The sequence below is a fragment of the Pantherophis guttatus genome, chromosome 3 (assembly GCF_059756535.1).
Source record: "Pantherophis guttatus breed Tessera chromosome 3, ASM5975653v1, whole genome shotgun sequence".
NCBI lineage: Eukaryota > Metazoa > Chordata > Lepidosauria > Squamata > Colubridae > Pantherophis > Pantherophis guttatus.
In genome coordinates this window covers 67,179,463-67,201,586 of record NC_142065.1, presented here as the reverse complement: position 1 = coordinate 67,201,586, position 22,124 = coordinate 67,179,463, and the positions used below count along the sequence as shown (strand labels likewise).

General features: G+C 36.7%; 1 protein-coding gene and 1 long non-coding RNA gene across 9 annotated transcripts in view; one reads left to right on the top strand and one right to left on the bottom strand.

The window, feature by feature from the left end:
• The window catches only part of LOC132711308 (uncharacterized), a 33,974-nt gene extending 26,986 nt beyond the window's left edge, over positions 1-6,988 (top strand). The window contains exons 2-3 of the long non-coding RNA XR_009622127.2: positions 6,340-6,400; positions 6,851-6,988. This is a non-coding gene — a long non-coding RNA (uncharacterized LOC132711308). The remainder of the gene's footprint in view (positions 1-6,339; positions 6,401-6,850) is intronic.
• FGGY (FGGY carbohydrate kinase domain containing) overlaps positions 1-22,124 on the bottom strand; it is a 167,890-nt gene that overhangs the window by 56,106 nt on the left and 89,660 nt on the right. For all 8 annotated transcript variants that reach the window (XM_087889773.1, XM_060689938.2, XM_087889775.1 and 5 more), the window contains 4 exons: positions 10,708-10,815; positions 8,937-8,998; positions 1,997-2,144; positions 133-207 (listed from right to left, as the gene is read on the bottom strand). In XM_087889773.1, the coding sequence (XP_087745899.1) occupies positions 133-207; positions 1,997-2,144; positions 8,937-8,998; positions 10,708-10,815 (393 nt within the window). The remainder of the gene's footprint in view (positions 1-132; positions 208-1,996; positions 2,145-8,936; positions 8,999-10,707; positions 10,816-22,124) is intronic.

Here is a 22,124-nt window from a genome sequence, read left to right as displayed (position 1 = left end):
TGTTTCAGTTTCTCCACTCACAAATAGTCCTAAGAATTTCAATAGTCATTTGCTGTAAAAAAAACCCAACATATTATGACCCCAAGAAAAGAAAGCTTCTCTAAAATCTTAGGGAAAATTTACTCAACTTACCGCAATGGCTTGAACTGTAGCTAGATAAATAAGAGCAAGATCATCAAGACTTTGAGACAGTGTCAGTCCCACTACCTGAAAGGAACAAGAACATTTTTGTACTTACTAATTTCTTTTCCAAGAGAAGATTTTAATAAATTGTATCACAGAAGTAATTTATGGATTTCATTATCATATGGTCTGGAAATAACCTCTAGCTTGAATTGCTTGGATTGGATAAATTTAAGAATACAGGTCTTTAAAAAGGCATTCATCTTGAGGATTTATTGTTACTTCTAAGTTGGAAAAATAATGCTTCTGAATGCCAGTTGCAAGGGGACAACAGAGATACCGGGCTACATAGAGGGTACAGTAAATATACTTGTCTTTTTTTGTGAATGGAGAACTGAAAACTGAGAGAGATATCAATTTAATGTATTTTGAAGGAAATCAGTTAGCATTTCCCCTTGCTTATTTTTGATGCAAGTTTCAGTTTAACATCAAGCACTATGCATTTTCCCATGAAACCAGCATAAACATAAATAAAAATCAGCAGTTATCCCAAAAGCAAAAGAATTAATGCCATCTAAAAAGCATCTTTAGGTTTCAATATGTGGACCATGAGATTGAATCCAGTCTAACAAGTGACTTGATAAACATCACTTTTTTGCTATGTTTTGAATACTGGAGAGTAAGTACAACAAAAATATTTGAAAATTCATGTACCCTATCATATGTCTCTTCAAGTATGGGCCCTTATGGGTAGTGGTGGGTTTCAAAAATTTTTACTACCGGTTGTGTGGGTGTGGCTTAGTGGGCGTGGCATGGCTTTGGCGTGGTTTGGTGGGCGTGGCAGGGGAAGGTTAGTGCAAAATTCCCATTTCCTCCCAATCAGCTGGAACTCCAGAGACAGAGAATAGATAGGGGCGGGACCAGTCTGAGGTGGTATTTACCGGTTCTCCGAACTACTCAAAAATTCTGCTACCGGTTCTCCAGAACTGGTCAGAATCTGCTGAAACCCATCTCTGCTTATGTGCCACAAACATAGCATTCAACTTTGATGCAGAAAATAATTTTTGTGGAAAGTAGAACATAGAATAACATAGAATAGCAGGACTGGAAGGGACCTTGGAAGTCTTCTAGCCCAACCCCCTGCTTGAGAAGGAGACCATATACCATTCCAGACAAATGGTTGCCCAATCTCCAGAAGCTAGGCGTTTGTGAAAGGGTAATGCTTGTAAATGGAAATGCTTGAGTACAGAAAAAAACTGGCAGATGAGGTTTGGATCCATATATTAGTAAAAAATACAGTGGCTCAACAGTTTTATACTGAAATTCATGTTTTTTACCAGGATGAAATTCTCTCTCTTTGTCCAAATCTTCATATGCCCAATAAAGCTTTTCCGATGTTTCACATAGACTTGCTATATATACTTCCCACCCTGTGTAGCCTCACAAAACAGCCTCTTGTCTCTGTAGACATATCATATTCTTCTATGTCTTTAATTGCATTTTTGCTGTTATATTCAGTAGCAATTATATTTTGGAATTTGTTGCTTATCAAACCCCTACAAACTTTAGGTAATCCTATAAAATCATATAAAACTACGCAAAATTAAAAAATAGCAACAAAAGTTTTACATGTATAGGTTAAAAAATGTACCCCATTATATTTTAATGATAATAGAATTACATATAACTTTTGTTTTATTTTGTTTTTTCATCTTTTTTCAGTTAGGATGTCAACAATCATTTCAGGAAAACCATTCTGTAGAATTTTCAAATAAAATTGCTAAAAAAATAAAAATAAAAATGCTAATTTCATGGTCTTATTTTATACGATTATTCTGTTTTCACCCTTTTACAACAACAGACTGTTTCTTACCATGCCCTTTAGAGTCAAATCTGCAAGGGGAGATCGGTTGCCATGGAAATCTGGCCAAACATGTAAATCAACAGTGAGCAAACCCACAGGCAAAGATTTCTTAATCAGATCCAGGTGACCATTCAAGTATGTATATATACTTTGAGCTCTGCAAGAAAAACAAATGAAAAAAAGGGGGGAGTGAACTGAGCTGGGGGAGAAAGGTTATTCTCTGAACATATTGCATGATTTGGACTGCTAATAAGTGATACACAAATTAGGAAAGGCTTGCAATATGAAACTGTAAAGGAATGAGGAAAGAGAATATGTCGTAAGTCGAGGACTACCTGTACGTGATCTATAGGGTTTATACAGAGGTCTGAAGCAGTATTGGGACATAATTTCAATACCATACCATCAAGAAAGTAAACTGCATTATAATGCTAAAACACAGTTTGCTGTCACCAAGTCTTGTTCAGAATTAGATTCTCAAATTGCAAAAGGTTAACTGAGTCTTAATGACATTTTATATTGATATCTATTCAGAAACTATCCTGCTAGAAGTTTAAGGACTGCTATCTTTGTACAATTAGAATAGAGCTGGAAGGGACTTTGCAGGTCTTCTAGTCCAACTCCCTGCTCAAGCAGGAGACCCTAAACCATTTCAGACAAGTGACTGTCCAGTCTCTTCTTAAAAACCTCCAGTGATGAAGCACCCACAACTTCTGATGGAAAGCTGTTCCACTGCTTCATTGTCCTCACTGTTAATTCCAGGTTGCTTCTCTCCTTAATTAGTTTCCATCAATTGTTTCTTGTCCTGTCCTCTGGTGCTTTGGAAAATAAGTTTATTATTTATTATTATTTATTTTATTATTCATATTTCTATGCCGCCCACTCTCCGAGGACTCTGGGCGGCTTACACCAAAGACAGTATACTAAATAGCATATTGCCCCCAACAATCTGGGTCCTCGTTTTACCCACCTCGAAAGGATGGAAGGCTGAGTCAACCTTGAGCCGGTGAGATTTGATCCGCTGATCTGCTGAACTAGCAGTCAGCTGAAGTAGCTGCAGTACTGCACAAGTTGACCCCCTCCTCTTTGTGGCAACCTCTTTAATAATATAATACTGCTATCATGTCCCCCCTAGTCTTTCTTTTCTCTAGACTAGACAAACCGAAATTCTGCAACCGTTCTTCATGTTTTTGTCACCAGGAATTTAATCATCTTAGCTGCTCTTCTTTGCACTTTTTCCAAAGCCTCGACATCTTTTTTGTAATGTGGTAACCAAAACTGGATGTAGTATTCCAGGTGTGGCCTTACTAAGGCTTTATAAAGCGACACTAATACTTACTTCACATGATTTTTATTCTATGCCTCTGTTTTATACAACCAAGGATTGTATTAGCTTTTCTGACTGCTGCAGCACACTGCTGGCTCAAACTTAAGTGATCATCCACTAGGACTTCAAGGTCTCTCTCTCAGTTACTGTTTTTGAACCAGATTTTGCCTAATCTGTACTTGTATCTTTGGTTTTCCTGCCTAAATGTAAAACCTTGCTTTTCTCCACATTAAATTTTATTTTGTTGAATAGGGCCCATTGTTCAAATCTGTCAAGATCTTTTTGGATCCTGAGCTTGTCTTCTGGGGTATTGGCTATTCCTGCCAGCTTAGTTCATCTGCAAACTTGATGAATTCCCCTTCTTTTTCCCTCATCTAAGTCATTTATGAAGGTACTGAACAGTATTGGGCCTAAGACAGAACCTTGTGGTACTCCACTGCTTATTTCCCTCCATGTAGATGTAGTACCGTTAAGGATGACTCGTTGAGTACAGTTTGTCAGCCAGTTACAAATCCATCTGCTGGTGATGCCGTCTATCCTACATTTTTCTAGCATACCAAGAAGTAGGTTGTGGTCTACTTTGTCGAATGCCTTGCTGAAGTCTTAAGTATATTATGTCCACAGAATTTTGCTGGTCTACTTATTTAGACATTTTGTCAAAGAATGAAATAAGGTTGGTTTGGCATGATCTGTTTTTAACAAACCTGTGCTGGCTTTTGGTTATAACTTTATTTGTTTCTAGATGTTCGCAGATCTTTTTTTTGATGATCTTTTCCACTATTTTCCCAGGTATTGATGTTAGGTTGATTGGTCTGTAGTTTCCTAGGTCTGATTTTTTTTTTTTTTTTTTGGAAGATGAGAACGACTTTCTTTCATGAAGAAAGAAGTGTACTTTGTGAGATCACACGAGAACAAGTGATTTATATGTGAAATCACATATAAATGCATGTGATTTATATATACAACTTTAACAGAGAAATTAAATGGTGAAATACTCATGCGAGTCGGGATATTTAGCAGGCACAATGCAAATTCCACAGCCTCATCTACTGAAGGCTTGGAGGCTATCCAGATAATGTGCATTGGATTTAATTTCATTAATTTCAAGTGGAACTTAAGTGTGCTTAACTTTCTCCAGTATGCACCCAGAGGCTGAAAGCCAAAGAAAGCAAAACATGCCAAATCTCACTGAAATCAACTGGAACAGCCATCTAGTCTCGTAATGCCTGCACTGACATGCCAATGGAACTTGCTCTTGCCACTTTATACATGTCTAAAAACCTTTTGAGCAGCTTTCTAATTTTTGTGATTGGTTTTACTTCTATATCAAAGTATTGAGGACTTTCCATCTGCAGAGAAATTGGCCAAAATAGCATCTCCATCTAATTATAACTGATTAATCAATGTCTCCGTTCTGGAGGTCTAAATAGTGATATTCATTTAGCCCCAGCATGTCTATTCAGCCATGCATTAACGAGTTCCCTGTGGGAATTTGGCATGTGTTTACTACTCTGACTTCTGACCTGCTTGCAGCTGTATATTTATATTCTACATTTAAGTATTCAGCTGCACGTTGTTTCAATTAGGTCTTACCATGTGTTTGCTATTGGATGGTACCATTCAAAATGAAGTAAACTTGGAACACATTAAAATAGCTAATTTTACTTCATTATTCATATATTTAAAGTTTTTTTTAAAAAAACATTGTATTATATTAATGTGATATATGGGGGGGAGAGGGAGAGTCACCGTTTGAAAGTTGTTAACATTCTTTCACAGAATTATTTCATTCTCATTTTTGCTGTGTTGCCCAACATAATTGTTCAATGAAAGAGGACAAGAAGAAAGATAACGAAAAGCAGGCTGCAGTGACGTAGCACAATATTTTAAACAGAGAACATGGCAATTTAAATATATTTCATAAGAAATTGAGTCATGGAGCTGTAATAGTCCACAAAGTCATCTAGAATATACATTAAGTATTCCAAAAATAAACTTTTTCTGGATGAAGGTATTTATTTATTTCAGCCTTTATTATTTTTAGAAACAACTCAAGGCAGCAGCAAACATATCCAATGCCTATTTGTCCTATTTTCTCTCTAATAACAACCCTATGAGTAGGTTGAGCTGAGAGAGATGGACTGGCCCAAAGTTATCCAGCTGGCTTCATGACTAAGGTGGGACTTAAACTTACAGTCTTTTGCTTTCTAGCCTAGTGCCTTAATCAGTACACCAAACTGGCTCTTTAGTCAATTGTTTGAACTTGAATGAGATGGTAAAATGGTTTTGGAACCACTTCTCAGGTCAAAACAATCCTATGTGTTAGCTGCAGGCAAACACATCTTTGTGAGGGAGATGGATGATTTCTAAATTTGATAAATAAAGAAGTTTATTCTTGTTTAAAGAATAAACTTAATATTAAAGCTATACACCAGTGATTAAATGTTCTGTAACATCAATTGGCAACGCAAATACATCCATAAAAATATACAATATTTTTAAAGATTTCTTCTACGTCTTCAAAAGATATATTAAAGAAAATTAGCAAAAAATGTATTCTTTGGGAGACATGCGCTCAAACAATGAAATCTCATTTGGTGCAAAATAAGTGCATGGTTTGCAAAGAAATGCTTGTGTAAGACTGCATTAGTGATTGTGCTAATGTAGCTATTAATTATTTAAATTGCATTAATTTTAATTTTTTTATATTACTTCATTTGTACAATTTTGGCCACTGGAAAAAAAATGGAAAAAGAACTACAGGACAAAAAGGAACGTAGAGAGTAGAATACAAGAATGGTTTCCTACTAAGATTATATTGAAAAAAATGAAACATCTATTATGGGAAATGAAAACAGAAGATATGGTATTACCCTCTGAAATGATTATTTGTGTGTGTAGCTCACTGTTCAATTTAAATATTATGAAAATAAAGAAACAAGGATGGTATGTGGCCATAAAAATTGGTTGTTCGTATAGCTTGTCCCAAACAAAGTTCTTATTTTGATCTTTTTTTTTATTCCAGTATTATTTTATCTGGAGATTGCCTTGACCTGTTGACGCCTGGGGTTCAGGTGCTTTAAAAGGTATTAAAATCTCATGTATTTATCTATATAATTCTCTCTGTTTAACCTAATTACTTGATGTTCAGAATATATAAACAAATGTCTGTCATATTTATATGCCACCACTGATTCTACAAAGACTCGCAAGCATTTACAACAAAATAAACATAAAATCCTTAAATGTGGTAAAATCAATGAAACATCACCTCACTATCACATGGCATCTTTATTAAGTGGCCAACCCCATTTGCCATTGTCTTCTTCCCAGAAAGAATGTAACTGGCCAAGGTCACCCAGCTGCCTGTGCGCCTAAGGCAGGACTAGAACTCACAGTCTCCCACTTTCTAGCTTGGGGCCTTAACCACTATACCAAACTAGCTCTCTCATAGCATATATTGTATAGTAAAATGAGTGTCCTTCTGTAATGTAACATTGTGTAAATCTTTAATTTAAATCTTTAATTTAAACCAGGATGAGGACGTTCTCTGTGGCCGCACCAACCCTCTTGAATGGGTTGAATGGGTTACCCACCGGGCTCCGGACGGCCCCTGACCTCATACTTTCCGCGCCGAGCTGAAGACATGGCTTTTTCAGCAAATTCCTTGATCTGCCGCGAGGTTTTTTAATTGTCTGGGGTTTTTAATTGACTAATTTTAGCACTTGGATTGTTGTATTGTTTTTATTTTATGAGCCACCCCGAGTCCTACGGGAGAAGGGCGGCATATAAATTTGAAAAATAAATAAATAAATAAATAATCAGAACTCATCTCTGTCCAGCTTTACAAAATCACATTTTAATTAAGAATAAACTGAATTTTCTGGTATTATAGGGGAGGATCAATTTATTTTCAGTGTGGTAGAAAACAGAGATCCTGACGTCAAAACTGAAAATTGTAGAGATAACAATCATCAAACATATATATTGTCTCTAACTCATATTTTTAAAAGTCCACTACTCTGTTCCATTAAGTTCCCCTCCCTAAAAACCTGCATAATGGTTAACATACCGGTATGAGGTAATATCTCTTTTCCTTCCTTATTTTCACTTGGTCTTCTCTCTAGAGCAGTAGCCTTTACACTTGGGTGGAAATAATTTTATTTGGAGCACATATTTAACTGAACTGATCTAATTCATATTTCCAAAACTGCTACATAAATTAGACTTTTAAAAAATATTTCAAGTTTTCAATTCAAAACTTAAATACATATCCCGAATGCATATAAGCACACCAGACATATCTGCTAGTTGATGGCATACACCGAACAAATTATTTGTTACAAAATAGGAAAGTGTGTTTGTTTGATTTATTTCTTAGTCTATAAAAAATTGAAATTGTTAAGATATAAAGTGAGCTATTATTTCCGAAGTAAAAAAGTTATTGTGAGAGACTGAAGAATCATTGATGACTGGGTTAAAATTGGGGGATCTGTATGGAATGGTTCAAAAGTATGCCAAATGCTTTTGTCTGATTATTAAGAGACTTTCACTGAGTTCTTCCTCTTGTGTAAAAGCTAAAAACTTTCTTTTCTGTGAGATAAACAAGATAAATACCAGAGTATATCCCTTTTGATTAGTGATGACCACCATTTAGTGGCAAAGAATCCAAGATTCTATTTAATTTTTTGAGAAGGAGGGGCTAGGAGACATCACTCATAAGAATGAGTGTGAGTGTTTTTAAGTCTCAATTAACTTTCCATTACTTATATATATAAGTATATATATTTCCACACATATATATATGTGTGTGTGTGTACAGTTATATATATATAAACATATATATAAACATATATATATATATATATATATATATATATGTAAGTTTATGTAAGTTTTATATATATATATATATACATATATATATGTACATATAAATATATATATATATATACATATATATATATATATACATATACATACACACACACACACACACACACACACACACACACACACACACACACACACATATATATATATATATATATATATATATATATATATATATATATATATATATTTGCTTTAATTTATATGCCGCCCTTCTCCGGAGACTCAGGGCGGCTTACAATGCGTTAAGCAATGTAGTATAGTATTATATTATTGTAAGAGCTTTATAACTGTTTTGTTATAAGATTAAATTCTTTATATGATCATCTCACTGAAAATTATTAAAAGATGGGATTTTGGTAGGAATTTTGCAAAGATAAATGCATATTTAAACACTGAAATGAAGCATGTGAAAACTAAGCTGAACTGTTGTCCGGGCACTCACAAAAATTATTTTACAAGTCTGTGATGACCACAGAAAATCAACTTCTGTTGATGACAGTATCTCAGAAACAGACATGTGACTCATTACTCAGGTGTATTAAAAATGTATGCTAAAATAAGGAGGATAAAGAAGTTTGGACAGATATGTAAATATGAGACACAGCCCAACTCACATCCCAAATGAAGCTGGAAGATTCTGGCTAACTGGTTTTTCTATATTACAGCCAAAAAAGAAATTTCTAAACAGAATAATAAATGAAGAAGAAATAAGGTTTATGACCTGACCTGGCTTCAGATTTTGTTTGTAGTTCTGGGAAAGCAGCATGTCCTTGGACAATATGCTCTATCTTAAGAAAAGAAAAGAAAATGAAAAAAAAAATTGCTTTTTGATTGAAGATAGTTTTATATTTTTGAAATATGATTACCTGGGTGACCGATTTGTTTCAGCAACTGTGCACTCTGCCAATATGCAGAAAAATAAGCACTGAATATTAAGTTGTCAATTTATTAATAAAGTAAGGCCTTACTACAATTAACCCTTACATTGTCTTTTTGTACAGGGTAATTCAAACTACAGCAATTACTGCTGTAATTGTGAAATGTGATTAAGGCCCCAAATCTTCAACAGAATGACTTTTGATTTGTGCCCAAGATCGGGGAACAATATTGTTCCCTAATATATTGTTTATAAGTCCCTTAACATTAATTGTCAATATGTATATGAATTTTATGTCTGCATACTTGAAATATGCAGCATATTATTATTTCTATTCACATCTCAGAACTATAAGTTCTGTTGAATTGTATGAGTCTGGAATATGCTACAGTAGGTATATATAGAATTGTGCAGACAGTCTAAAACATAAAAATAAATTTAATCTTGAACTATAACTGATGATGATATAAGTTCAAATTTCTACTCAGTCCTGCAGCTCAGGAAACTTAGGCCAGCCATTTTCTCTCAGTCCAATCCACTAACAGTTTGTTCTGAGGATAAACTGAAGGATGAATCTAAGATTTATTATTTTGATATCTTACAATAGTTGTTTCACACAGTTTAAATGGGAACTTCAGGAGGCATATCCCTACATTCTCTAGGCCGTTCTGCAAAAAAATGAATTGCACTAATCCAACTTGAAGGTTACCAGAAAACAATCACTGAAATTAAGTGTTCTTCTTCCAAATAGAATATGGTTGGTTATTGTCTAAAGCTGACAAAGAGGCCTCCATTCCATTATATGCTGTAGCTATCCAGCATTAATACTAGATCCAGGAGGATTCAAACTTGATTCTTGAGGGATCATTATTAGGAAACTGCAGTTCCCTTCAAGAGCAGGCATTTCTCCTAAGCTCTCAAATTCAGCACATGAATCAGTAAGCAAAGGTATACCAGACATATAAATTTAATGATGAATAATAAATAAGTAGAACGTCTATTCCCAAACACATTTAAAAACAAAACAAAACAAAATGAAGCTCTCAATGACTGAAATGAATATATCTGTGAATAAAGTTAAAACTCATTCCTTAAATCCCGTCACCGAAGCATGAATGATCCAGATCCAAACTTTAACTTTACTAATGAATATATTCATTTACTTGAAAAATGTATATGCTTCTTTCAGCAGCACATGAAAGACAGTATACAAAAATAAGGTAATAGATAAATATGTGTCTATATTAAGAAGATACAATAGGAGAGTAGTTTCTCTTTTATCTTTCTTTTGCAAATAGAACTCAGTCCAGAGCTGAAATCTATTTCATGGCAACATGAATAAGGCAAATCTACGGTACTTCCTATGGCATTTGAGGAATAAATATAGCTATCACCCTCTCTCCCATGACTTAAGAGAAACTTACTATGGATCTGATGTAGATGGTAAAATTATTTTGAAGTTTGAGCTGTCACATAACTTTATAATTCTAACCATTATTATACAATAATTCTAACCATTATTACATAATATAATATATTGCATGTTTTCATTTAAGAAATGTGAAGATAATGATAAATAAAGCTTAAATAAAGATAAATGGAACTAAAAATTAGACCTACCAGTTTCCCTGTTACACTTTGACCTCCTTCATTTAGCCACAATCCTGGCACCATTGCTGAATAATAGGGTCCCCAAACACCAGGGACAAATACAGGAGACTTGCTAACCTGAAAAGAAAATGTAAATCTAGTTAACTCTAGCTATGCAAGAGTTCAAGCATTACCAAGTTACAGTTTATGAGTAGAAGCCTGGAAACGTACGTGAACCATACAGATGATTCCTTGCCTCAAGCAAAGACACCAAAGGGAAACTAGTGGCAAAGAAAGAAAAGCAAGATAGAAGCAAGACCGAAATTTGAGAAATTGCTCTAAAATGCACATAATTGTTCTTGAGACTGCAGCATCTTCTCAGTAACAACTATCAGAGGTTTGGGAGATTTCAGTGTTGATAGAAAATGCATGTATGGCAGCATCCTGGCCATATTTACAAAATATATAGTTCAATTTGATCAACTGTTGAGATCATCAGGCAATTTAAAGATAAAGAAATTTATCTTTAAGAAGACAAATTCTGTGTGTACCCAATCATACTTGACCAATATTCCTATTCCCAATTTTTCTTATTTAGGAAAAAATAGCAGGGATTTTGGAGTTGTCTATCAACCATGATCAATCATCAAGGAATATTATTCCTAACTAAACTAAAATCTACTGCATTTATATTTGAGATTATGATTACTTCCAAATTTGCACACATGTCTGCACCATCATGTGTACACTTTATGGAAATTTCTTACCTCATCTTCTCTCTGCCAATACAACAAATAAAGTTTTCCCACTTTTCTCAAAGAACCTTGTTTTGTGTGTGTGTGTGTGTGTGTGTGTGTGTGTGTGTGATGTTCTGATACTAACTACCCCAAGGATAGAGTACAAATGGAAATAAGAAGGTATGAACCAAATAAGCTATATTTCAAGTTTTTACAGGTTACTTGAAGCCCAATTGTTAATGAGACAACTGCAAATCCTCTTTTACAATTATCCAAAAAATGAATAAATAAAAGCACATAATGATAACTGGCCACCTTACTTTAGAATTGTGCCAAAATTATTGGTCACTTGCAGTTGTTTTTAATCTAGCTCTGGAAAAATACAATTTGCAACACTTCCAGAATACGTGACCTGAAGGTGGAATAAAATATAAAATCCTTTCTACTCTCTAGAACTCTGAACATAAACACAAACACAAAAATTTCCAAAATGTATTTTTCTGAACAACTCCAGGAAGGTCTAAATATTTTATGACCTAACTCGTTATTTGCCATATTCCATAAATGATTGGTTCATTGTTCCCAAAGCTACCTGAGTCTTTGCCAATCCTCAAAGGGAAAGTCAAATTAAAAGACTATAATTGGTTCTGCTGGGAAACCATCAGGTTTTGAATATCTGCAGCCCAGCTTGATATTTTAAAGAATACCCACAATAATTTACCAGGGTATTTCTGCCACTAGCTGATCTCCACTTACCCACTCAGATGTTCGTATCATCTTACTCCTGAAATACCATTTGAATGCATTCCAAAAAACTATCAACAAATCTGCAGAGCAATTAAGGTTTGCACATTAGTACATCTTGAGCATAGACAATGGGTGTGGAGCTTTTCCTCTGTACAAGGATTTTCTTTCCTCCTGCCAGAAACTCTACTGGGATCTTTTAAAAATCCTGGAATTTGGCAGAGGGCCACTTCTTCTTTCCAATAGATTTCTCCAGGGTTTTACATGCAAATATATTCTGCAGATTTACCATTCTCACAATTAGTAATGGCTTCCATAGAAGGGAGGCCCAAACAGAAAGGGATAAATAGCTATTAAATATTAGGGCTGTGCATGTTTCAAATTCTACGAATATAAACGTATGCATAAAAAGCAGCAATAAAAGATACCACAGATTGAGATTTCATGCAGACTCATGAAATCAGCACCTACAACAACTCTTTTAAGTAACAGAATCTTTTCCCAAAGTTGTAAATCCAAATCTGCCAGGTGAATGAATGCTGAAATACTAAACCTGGCCATATCTAATTTACAACATGTACACTGAGGAACTGATGCATAATGGCATATTTTGTGGCCTGTTTGGGTGCATTTGAGCTCCTCTTTGCATTTTACTTTCAATAATTCCATCTTTTGAGGTACATTTTGAGTTAAATACTGAACCAGCTTGATTATTAATCCAAATTTAATTTTAAGAATCAACACATGTAAATATTATAGCATTTTATAATGTCTTGGGCTGGCAGGCTCTTGAAAGTGTTTTTGTTGAGTCTGATATACCTTTGTAAATTAGTGTAACAAAAAACAAAACAAAACCCCAAACAGTATTTGGACATATTTCCACATCCTTAAATGTATTAAATGTATCTACATTGTATTTGTATTCCAATTTTATTCAATATTTTGTCATCTCATTCAATATGGCAAAATCACTTTCAATGCTATCCATTTTTTTTTAAAAAAAAAACATACAATGAAATTGGTGAGAACCATCTGAGATTTCCTGACAGCCAAATACCTTCCTCGGGGACAGGCACAAAGCTCTATTTTATTTTAAATATTTATAGCCTATCTGCTATTCTGAAGACCTCACAATAAAATATATACCATAAAAAAGAAATCTGAAGCAGTAAAACCAAGTCAATAAGTAATAATGTAACTAAAACATTTTATTTAAAATGTACAATTATAAATACAACAACGAGAGGCATTATTAAACAAAAATATATAGTTGTGACTAAGCTTTGAATGTGAGAATGAAGTTCTTCCTCTAGTATTGAAAGATAGATATCAGTACCATCCAGACTTTCAGAAAAGGCATCCCAAAGTAAGTGGCCACAATAGAGAACACACCTCTGACAGTGATTGGTCACTTAAAAGACTTTTTTTTCCTATAAATCTTAATATTTGAGTAAGTTCACATTGAGAAAGATTCATGCTCAAGTTTCATGGTTCTGAACAATAAGGGACTCAGCCATTCTGAGATTTTTTAAGTATTATTGGTAGACAGTGCATAGGCAGGCAATGTGTTTCTTTTAGGACAGATGTTATCTTAAATCTGAAAGGAGCTCTGGGTAATAACTTCACTGCTGAATTGTACAACGGATACAATTTCTGAGTCATATTTAAAGGCATATTGCATTAATCCAATGCAAAACATCAGAGCATCAGTCAAACCAAGCCATTGCTGTTCAAGAAGGATCACAGCAAAGCATAACCAGAAACACACTGGCCAAATGAACTCCAGATTACTGATGCCACTTGGGTCTTGGGTGATACAGAAGAAACCTGGAGTACAGCTGTGTCCCTTTTCCTTCAATTGGGAAGCAGTTTTATACAGACTCAGAGCTAATGAATTCTGAGACCTGTAAGTGGCCCCAGAGAGTCAGGACATCATAGTAGATGGAATCAAAGTGACCAAGACATCCAAAAAGATTAATGGAGAATAACTCTCTATGTCTTTTCCTGAAAATAGGCCATTTGCTAGCATGGTCAAGAGTACTTGAGTGACAAAACCAAGCCTGAAACTCAACTGGAATGGGGAGAGATGATCCACATTTTCCAAGAATATATAAAACTGAGTAGCCATTGCCTGCTAAAGTATTTTGTCATACCTCCAAGTCCATCCTGTGTTATGGCATCACTTCATCTTTCATCACAGACTATTTTCTGCTGTAATTAGTTCTTTTATCACTTCTTGGACTCATTCTATCACCCCTTTCTGCTAAATCTTAATAGCCAAATGGACAAGATGGAAACAGGCTTAACAGACACAAACTTTTGACCAACATCTTCAAGCCTGAGAAACTGTAACTAAACTTAAAAACATAAACCAGCCAATTCTCCATATCTCCTCAAAAAAAGTTGTATCAAATTCTGCACTGATTTAACATGTTTTATCGCTGGTACCACAGCAATCTTCGTATATTCTTTTCTCTATTGGAAAATCCTATTCTGTCAAGCTTTAAGAAGCTCATATATTTAAATTGCTGGTATTAGTTAACTGATAATTAAACATAATTTTGGATTCTTAAAATATGTGAATTAAACATAGTTTTACATTTTAGGCCTTCAAGTTAAAATTTGTTCTCTTATTAAAAAGTAACAAAGGGACATTTAAAAACGGAACAGAAATATGATACATAATTGTTCTATTGACTGAATTTTCATCCTCAATAAGTAATCTCTCTGTGTTAATTACACTTCTCAGTTGTAAGCATTTTCTTTGTTGTACTTTCTTCAGTGTTGTTTTTTTGCCTGCAACATGTGCCTTCAATGGAGCTCTTTTTCTTCCACAGATATTCTTTACAAATTATAATTTTAAGTTTTCTGTTGTTTTTTTAAAAAAGATTTGAATTCTGACATTTGTATTTTTCAGTTTTATCTCCAACAATTAGAATGTACTTGGGGGAAGGGCTTATAATTTAACAATTTGAAGCACCAAAGGAAAAGGAAACTCTTTCAAATGTATGATGAATTCTCATCCAACAAAAAAATTAACTGTAGTTATTAAAATAAAGTCCAGCAAGGAGAGGCTTTCCTTCAAAGAAAAATCATAACACTGATAACAACTGGAAGTGTTGGTGGGGGAAGGGCTAGCAGCCGCAAGTATTTCTAAAAACTCTTCAGATGTAAAAGGAAGTATAATGTACTGGAAGGAAGGCAGACTTTAGTTTCTGATATCAATCCCAGCTACACATCAAATGCAAACTTGTTTGTAATGGAAGAACAAATATCTGTCTCATTTGAGCTGAATAGTTCGAGCAACCTACAAGATAAAGTCTTCTTCAGGCCAAACTGAATTTTTAGTAATTTACTACACATATTTCTGTAGCTTTATGGTCAATTATATGGACCTGGTTTAACACTATCTTGGGTTTTCCTTTTAATTTCCCAGTCTATCTGTCAGTTCAGGAATCACGTAGTGGTCTCCCACTCTAAGCACTAGTAAGGTACAATGCTGCCAGCTTTTCAGAGAATTATTGCCATCTGTATAAACCAGGTTGGTAAAAGCTAATGAAATCAATTCCATTGACAATAATGTGTGCTTATGTACCTAGAAGGTGCATTTGAGAAACAGTATTGTACATTTTTTAAATTTTTCTATTTTTTTATGCACTTATATCAGGGTGGATTTGATTTAAATCAAGTTGATTTAAATCACAATTTAAATCATGATTTAAATCACTAGTACAAAGGCTTGATTTAAATCAACTCGATTTAAATCATAATTTTTAAAGAGCAACTGTCATCTCTGCTACTCCTTTGATCCACTGTTGACTCACCAATAGTCCCAGTGTTGCAGAATATACAGCCTCATGCTACATAACTAAGCTCCATTTCATGCTGAATAAACTAAATTATTTATGTATCTTAAATAGAAAACTATCTTACGATAGATTTTTACCCCAAAAGTTTTTTATTAAAATAAATTCGATAAAAATCAAAAAAATCCAATTTAAATCAAAAAAATCCAATTTAAATCAAAAAAATCTGATTTTTTTGATTTTTTTTAAAAAAAATCATTGATTTTTATCCACCCTGACTTATATGCTGCCTCAAACTTGGGGGCAACTTGTCCATGCAGTATATGAGACCTATCATTTGCAATATTTAATTTCTTTAGTAGAGAGAGATATTATAAACTTGTGAGTTCAGAGAATACAGTAATAAAATAATAGATCAATACAAAATTTTGGGAAATATAGGATTTTTGTAAGGAAAAAAGTAGCAAGTATATAAATAGTCTATTTCATACATGGCAGAAAAGATCACCTATTTTTTTTCCATGTCTTTAATCTTTACTATTGATACTATTATAATCAGTAATACTGATACTATGCTGTTGATCTTTCTGTATCTGATTTCAGTGTAGGGAACGTGAGAGTGCACAGAATAAATGCAAGAAAGTGAGGTCATTTCACTTGCAGGAGTTTTATTAGGATAATCGCATTATCTATTCCTGCAAGGAATTACCTTCTTGGTTGGAATGATTTTGATAGTATTTGAACTTTTCTGTAAAAAAAAAAAAAATGCAGAACGAAAAACTAAAGTTTAATGGAACACAGAAAAATAATTAAAATTGGATAGCAAAGAACTAAGTCAGATTAAAAATAATTTGTTATTTGAAAATGAGATCGGAAATTCTTAAGATCTGGGTGAAAAAATATGGAAGACAGATTTAAAAGTAAATTTGGAAGGGAAGTCTGGAATGGAAGGAGGCAAAAAAAATCTATTTAATCATAAACCATTACCACCCTAAAATTATTCATACATGGTATTACCCTGTTAGATTATCACCTGATAGTAGAAAAATTCTTCAGTTTGTTAGAGATGAGAGATAGATAAAGAAACATAATTTCATATCTGGTGGACATGTTATAAAGTGAGAATTTTTTGAAAGGGGTTTTCAAGTTGATACCTGTTCTCAAAACTACTTGATCAAGAAATGAATATGGGTTCTCAAAACTACTTAATATCTACCCTCCTCAAATGTGATTTTAAAAGATAAAATTTTGGTAATTTTATCCTGAAAGCTTACTACACAACAAATAGATTTAGAAAAAAAGTGGGATGGGAGAAATTAGACAATTGGTATGTGATGAAATGCAATACTGCATTCGTAGAAAAATTAGCCATTTCACTTTGGACTAATTAGGAATTGGGCAAATTAGATTAATATGGAACATCTTTCTTGCCAAGGAAAGTCTTAAACATGGTTCTGTCAACTAGCTTGGGGATTCAATGATTGAGTGGATGCTAGAAGGCTATATGATGGAGGCACTCTTTGTATACTTCGTCACCATTTTGCCTTCTACCTTTGTTAATATTTTAAGTTGTGGTTTTCTAATGATTTTTATGTATCTTATTTTATTATATATACTTCCCAGAGTTACTACATAAGATGGCAGCTATACAAATGTGATAAATAAATAGAGTATGCTTATAAATTTTATAAATCAAAGAAATAATAATGTTCACAAAGAACATTATAAACAATTATTGAAGAGTGGCTTATTTCATTTTGTCTTTTACAATAAAAATATATAATTGAAGTGGTGTATGTAGGGGATACATGCCTTTCAAAGGTATAAGATAAAAATCTAAAACCCTCCCTATCCCTTCTGACTATTATTTTGACTGGAATGACAGCATCCTCAAACATCTGAAGAAAAACACTGTAGTTTTTGTGGTTGTCTGTTCTTCATTTGTAATCCATTTTAAACCACTGAATTAACCAGGGACATATTTCTCTCTTGGTTTGGAATATTTCAACTGTTATGAAGGTTCAATGCTTATAGTAAGATTGAGAAAAGAAAAAAGAGCCATGTGGGAGGACTTAACCTCAATCTACTCCCTCCAAGATTTATACTAATATGTTAGATATGTAAACATTATAGAGCAATCAGAAACAAATGAAATGATGAATCGAATTTAACAGTATTCAGCTGTGATGCAACTGCCAGAAGGCACAGTTTGTTATGAATAAATCATCTGGATGAGATACAGTCCTCAATTCAACCTTGGTGTGCCCAACCAAAATTCAGTGTCAACTCTTGAGGAGTGAATTGCAAAAGTACTTGAAAACATTGAAACATCTAAATTTTTTCACCTTATAAATGTATAATTGTATATAAAAAAATGACAGTACCAAGAAAGCACTTCAAGCTATATCAAGTGATCTTCCCTAGATCATCACAGCTTTATAAAATCAAACAAGTTTAAATTTAGACATGTACAAGCAAGCACGGTCTTCTTTTCTTTCTAATAAGCTCAACTCGTATTTGTGCACAGATAGCAAATAAACCCATCACTTTCTGAATAAGATGAAAGCGGTGCTCTAGATTATAATCTATGAAAAACAGGACAAGCAGGAAGAAGAGGCATTTCTGAGAAAAAAGGTCTGCCTGAAAGTGGAAGAGTTCCCTATACAGAGAATAAAAGGCCAAACATAATTTCCCAAGAGCTTTTTGAAACAAACCATCCCCTATACTTATGAATGTGTACATCTCCCATTTAATTCTGATTTGTAGGTCTCTCATACTGCCATGTTGTGGGGAGGGGGCTTTCCAAATGATTCTTGCAATGTAAAGTTTTGTAGTTTAGTAATATAGGCAGTAATTATCTTATTGTATCTTTCCCCACATCAAATGGAATTGGCACTAAAGGACACAAAGGGGCACCTTCAGGGGTAAAATGCACTTACCTTAGCTACCGGATCACAAATGTGAGCGCATGCGTCTCCTCCACGCATGCACAGAGGGTAAAAAATGGGACATGATGATGCAGGTGGGCAGAGCCTCCCACCGCTGACCCTACTGGATCGCACGACCCAGATAGATCTGGCTGAATTTCACCACTGGGCATCTTCAGTTGACATGTTCATTGGAAACTATTTCATTAATGCTATCAGTATTTTTAAAAAATCTGTATTTATAAAAATAATTTATATTTGTTGAAAACTCCTAACTTGTCATTAAAAAAAAAAGGAGTCCTTGTAGATTTTACTCCACTAGTTGTTGCCAACTATAGGGGTGGTGCTCATCTTCGTTTCAAGGCCAATGAGCCAGTGCTGTCCCAAGACATTTTTGTGGCTATGTGACCAGCATGACATCACAGAGCACTGTTAACCTTCCCACTGAAGTGGTACCTATTTAGCTACTCGCATTTGCATGCTTTTGAACTGCTAGGATAGCAGGAGCTGGGGCGAGGATGGGCGCTCATACCATCACATGGCGCTTGGGCCACCCAAACTTGTCATTAATAACCCTAATGTAATTGTTCACATCAAGCTGTCTTTCATGATAGAAAACAGCATTATAATTATAAGGCAAAATATTGTACTGAATCTGCAAAAAAAATGTTTTTTTCCAGTGCAATCCATAACTGAACCGTTAACTTGAACTGAACTGATATGCAGTTATTCATAATAGTTTTCAATAGCTCCCCCCTCATTTGTGATCTGGTTCAGGAGGGGGGAGCGGACCTGGCGGGTATTACGGAGACCTGGTTGGGCCCGGAGGGAGGGGTCCCTCTGGTAGAAATGTGCCCACCAGGCTTCCAGGCATTCCATCAGCCGAGGTCACAGGGGAGGGGCGGGGGAGTAGCGGCTATTATTAGAGAAGGCCTTAGGCCGAGGGAGGCCACTGTTACTCAGACGGCCGGTTGTGAGACCCTCCTTGTGAAGTGGGGTCATGGGGTTCAGATGGGTTTGCTGATCACGTACCTGGCTCCCTGCCACGTGGCAGCAGCCCTGCCTGAGCTACTCAACGTTATCACCGCGGTGGCGGTTGATACCCCCAGACTTATGGTCATGGGGGATTTCAACTTGCCATCTGTGGGTGAGACGTCTGAGGTGGCTCAGGAGTTCATGGCTTCCATGACGGCTATGGATCTGACCCAGCTAATTCATGGCCCTACGCACACGGGGGGAAACACACTGGACTTGATTTTTGTCTCTGGACAGTGGCTGAGTGATCTCGAGATAGGGAACATAGTCATCGAGCCCTTGTCATGGTCGGATCACTCTCTCCTTCGCTTGACCTTCGAACCGCTGCACCCCGCCGCAGGGAGGCGGAACCAATAAGATGGTACCGCCCCAGGCGTCTGATGGAACCTGATAGGTTCCAGATGGAGTTTGGGCCAATCCCCGAAGTTCTGGCTCACGCCTTGACTGGAGACCTAATGGCCGCCTGGGATAGGATGGCCGCTGGAGCTCTGGATCGAGTCGTGCCTTTGCGGCCTCTGACCCAGTGCCGATCTCACCTGGCTCCTTGGTTTACTGAGGAGCTGAGGGAGATGAAGTGCCGGAAAAGACGCCTAGAGAGTAGTTGGAGAGCCAGTCGTACTGAATCTGACCGGACACTGGTAAGATCTCATGTTAAGAATTACCTAGTGGCGATAAAAGCAGCGAAATGCACTCATTTCACTGCTCTTATTGCATCATCAGATAACCGCCCGGCTGCCCTGTTTAGGGTGACCCGCTCCCTGCTCCACCAGGAAGCGAGGGAGGACCCCTTGGAGGGAAGAGCCGAGGATTTTGTTCAGTATCTGTATGACAAAATCACTCAGATTCGGGAAGATCTGAACTCCGACTGGGTAGATCCAGCGGGTATGACGGAGGCAGGTCCTGAGAATGGTATCTGGGATGAGTTTGATCCTGTGACCCCTGAGGACATGGACAGGATTCTGGGTAGACTGAACGCGACCACATGTTTGTTGGACCCGTGCCCCTCCTGGTTAGTGCTGGCTTCCCGGAAGGTGACGCGAGCCTGGCTCCAGGGGATTATAAATGCTTCATTGGGCGAGGGTCTTTCCCACCGCCTTGAAAGAGGCGGTGGTGAGACCTCTCCTCAAGAAGCCTTGGACCTGGCAATATTGGCTAACTATCGTCCAGTCTCCAACCTTCGCTTTGTGGTGAAGGTTGTTGAGAGTGTGGTTGCGCGACAGCTCCCCCAGTACCTGGATGAAACAACGTATCTAGATCCGTTCCAGTCGGGTTTCAGGCCTGGGTACAGCATGGAAACGGCATTGGTCGCGTTGGTGGATGATCTCTGGAGGGCTCGGGATAGAGGTTGTTCCTCTGTCCTGGTCCTATTAGATCTCTCAGCGGCTTTTGATACCATCGACCATGGTATCATGCTGCACCGGTTGGAAGAGTTGGGGATGGGAGGCACCGTACTATGGTGGTTCTCCTCCTTTCTCTCCGACCGGTCGCAGTCTGTGTTGACAGGGGGGCAGAGGTCAACCCCGAGGCCCCTTATATGTGGGGTGCCACAAAGATCGGTCCTCTCGCCCCTTTTGTTCAACATTTATGTAAAGCCGCTGGGCGAGATCATCCGTGGTTTCGGGGTGGAGTACCATCAGTACGCTGATGACACCCAGCTGTACATCTCCACCCCAGACCACCCCAACGATGCCCTTGAAGTGATGTCCCAGTGCCTGGAGGCCGTATGGATCTGGATAGGGAGAAACAGGCTCAGGCTCAACCCATCCAAGACTGAGTGGCTGTGGTTTCCGACGTCCCGATATAGTCAGCTGGTGCCATTGCTGACTATTGGGGGCGAATCATTGGCCCCCACGGAAAGGGCCCGCAACTTGGGTGTCCTCCTGGATTCACGGCTGTCTTTAGAAGAGCACTTGACGGCCGTGACCGGGAGGATTTTTCATCAGGTCCGCCTGATTCGCCAGTTGCGTCCCTTTCTGGATCAGGACTTGTTACGTACGGTCACTCATGCCCTCGTCACCTCCCGTCTGGACTATTGTAATGCTCTCTACATGGGGCTCCCCTTGAGGAGCACTCGGAGGCTCCAACTGGCGCAGAGTGCGGCCGCGTGAGTGGTGATGGGAGCGATGTGGCGCTCCCATGTAACGCCTCTCCTGCGCGAGCTGCACTGGCTCCCGGTGGTCTTCCGAGTGCGCTTCAAG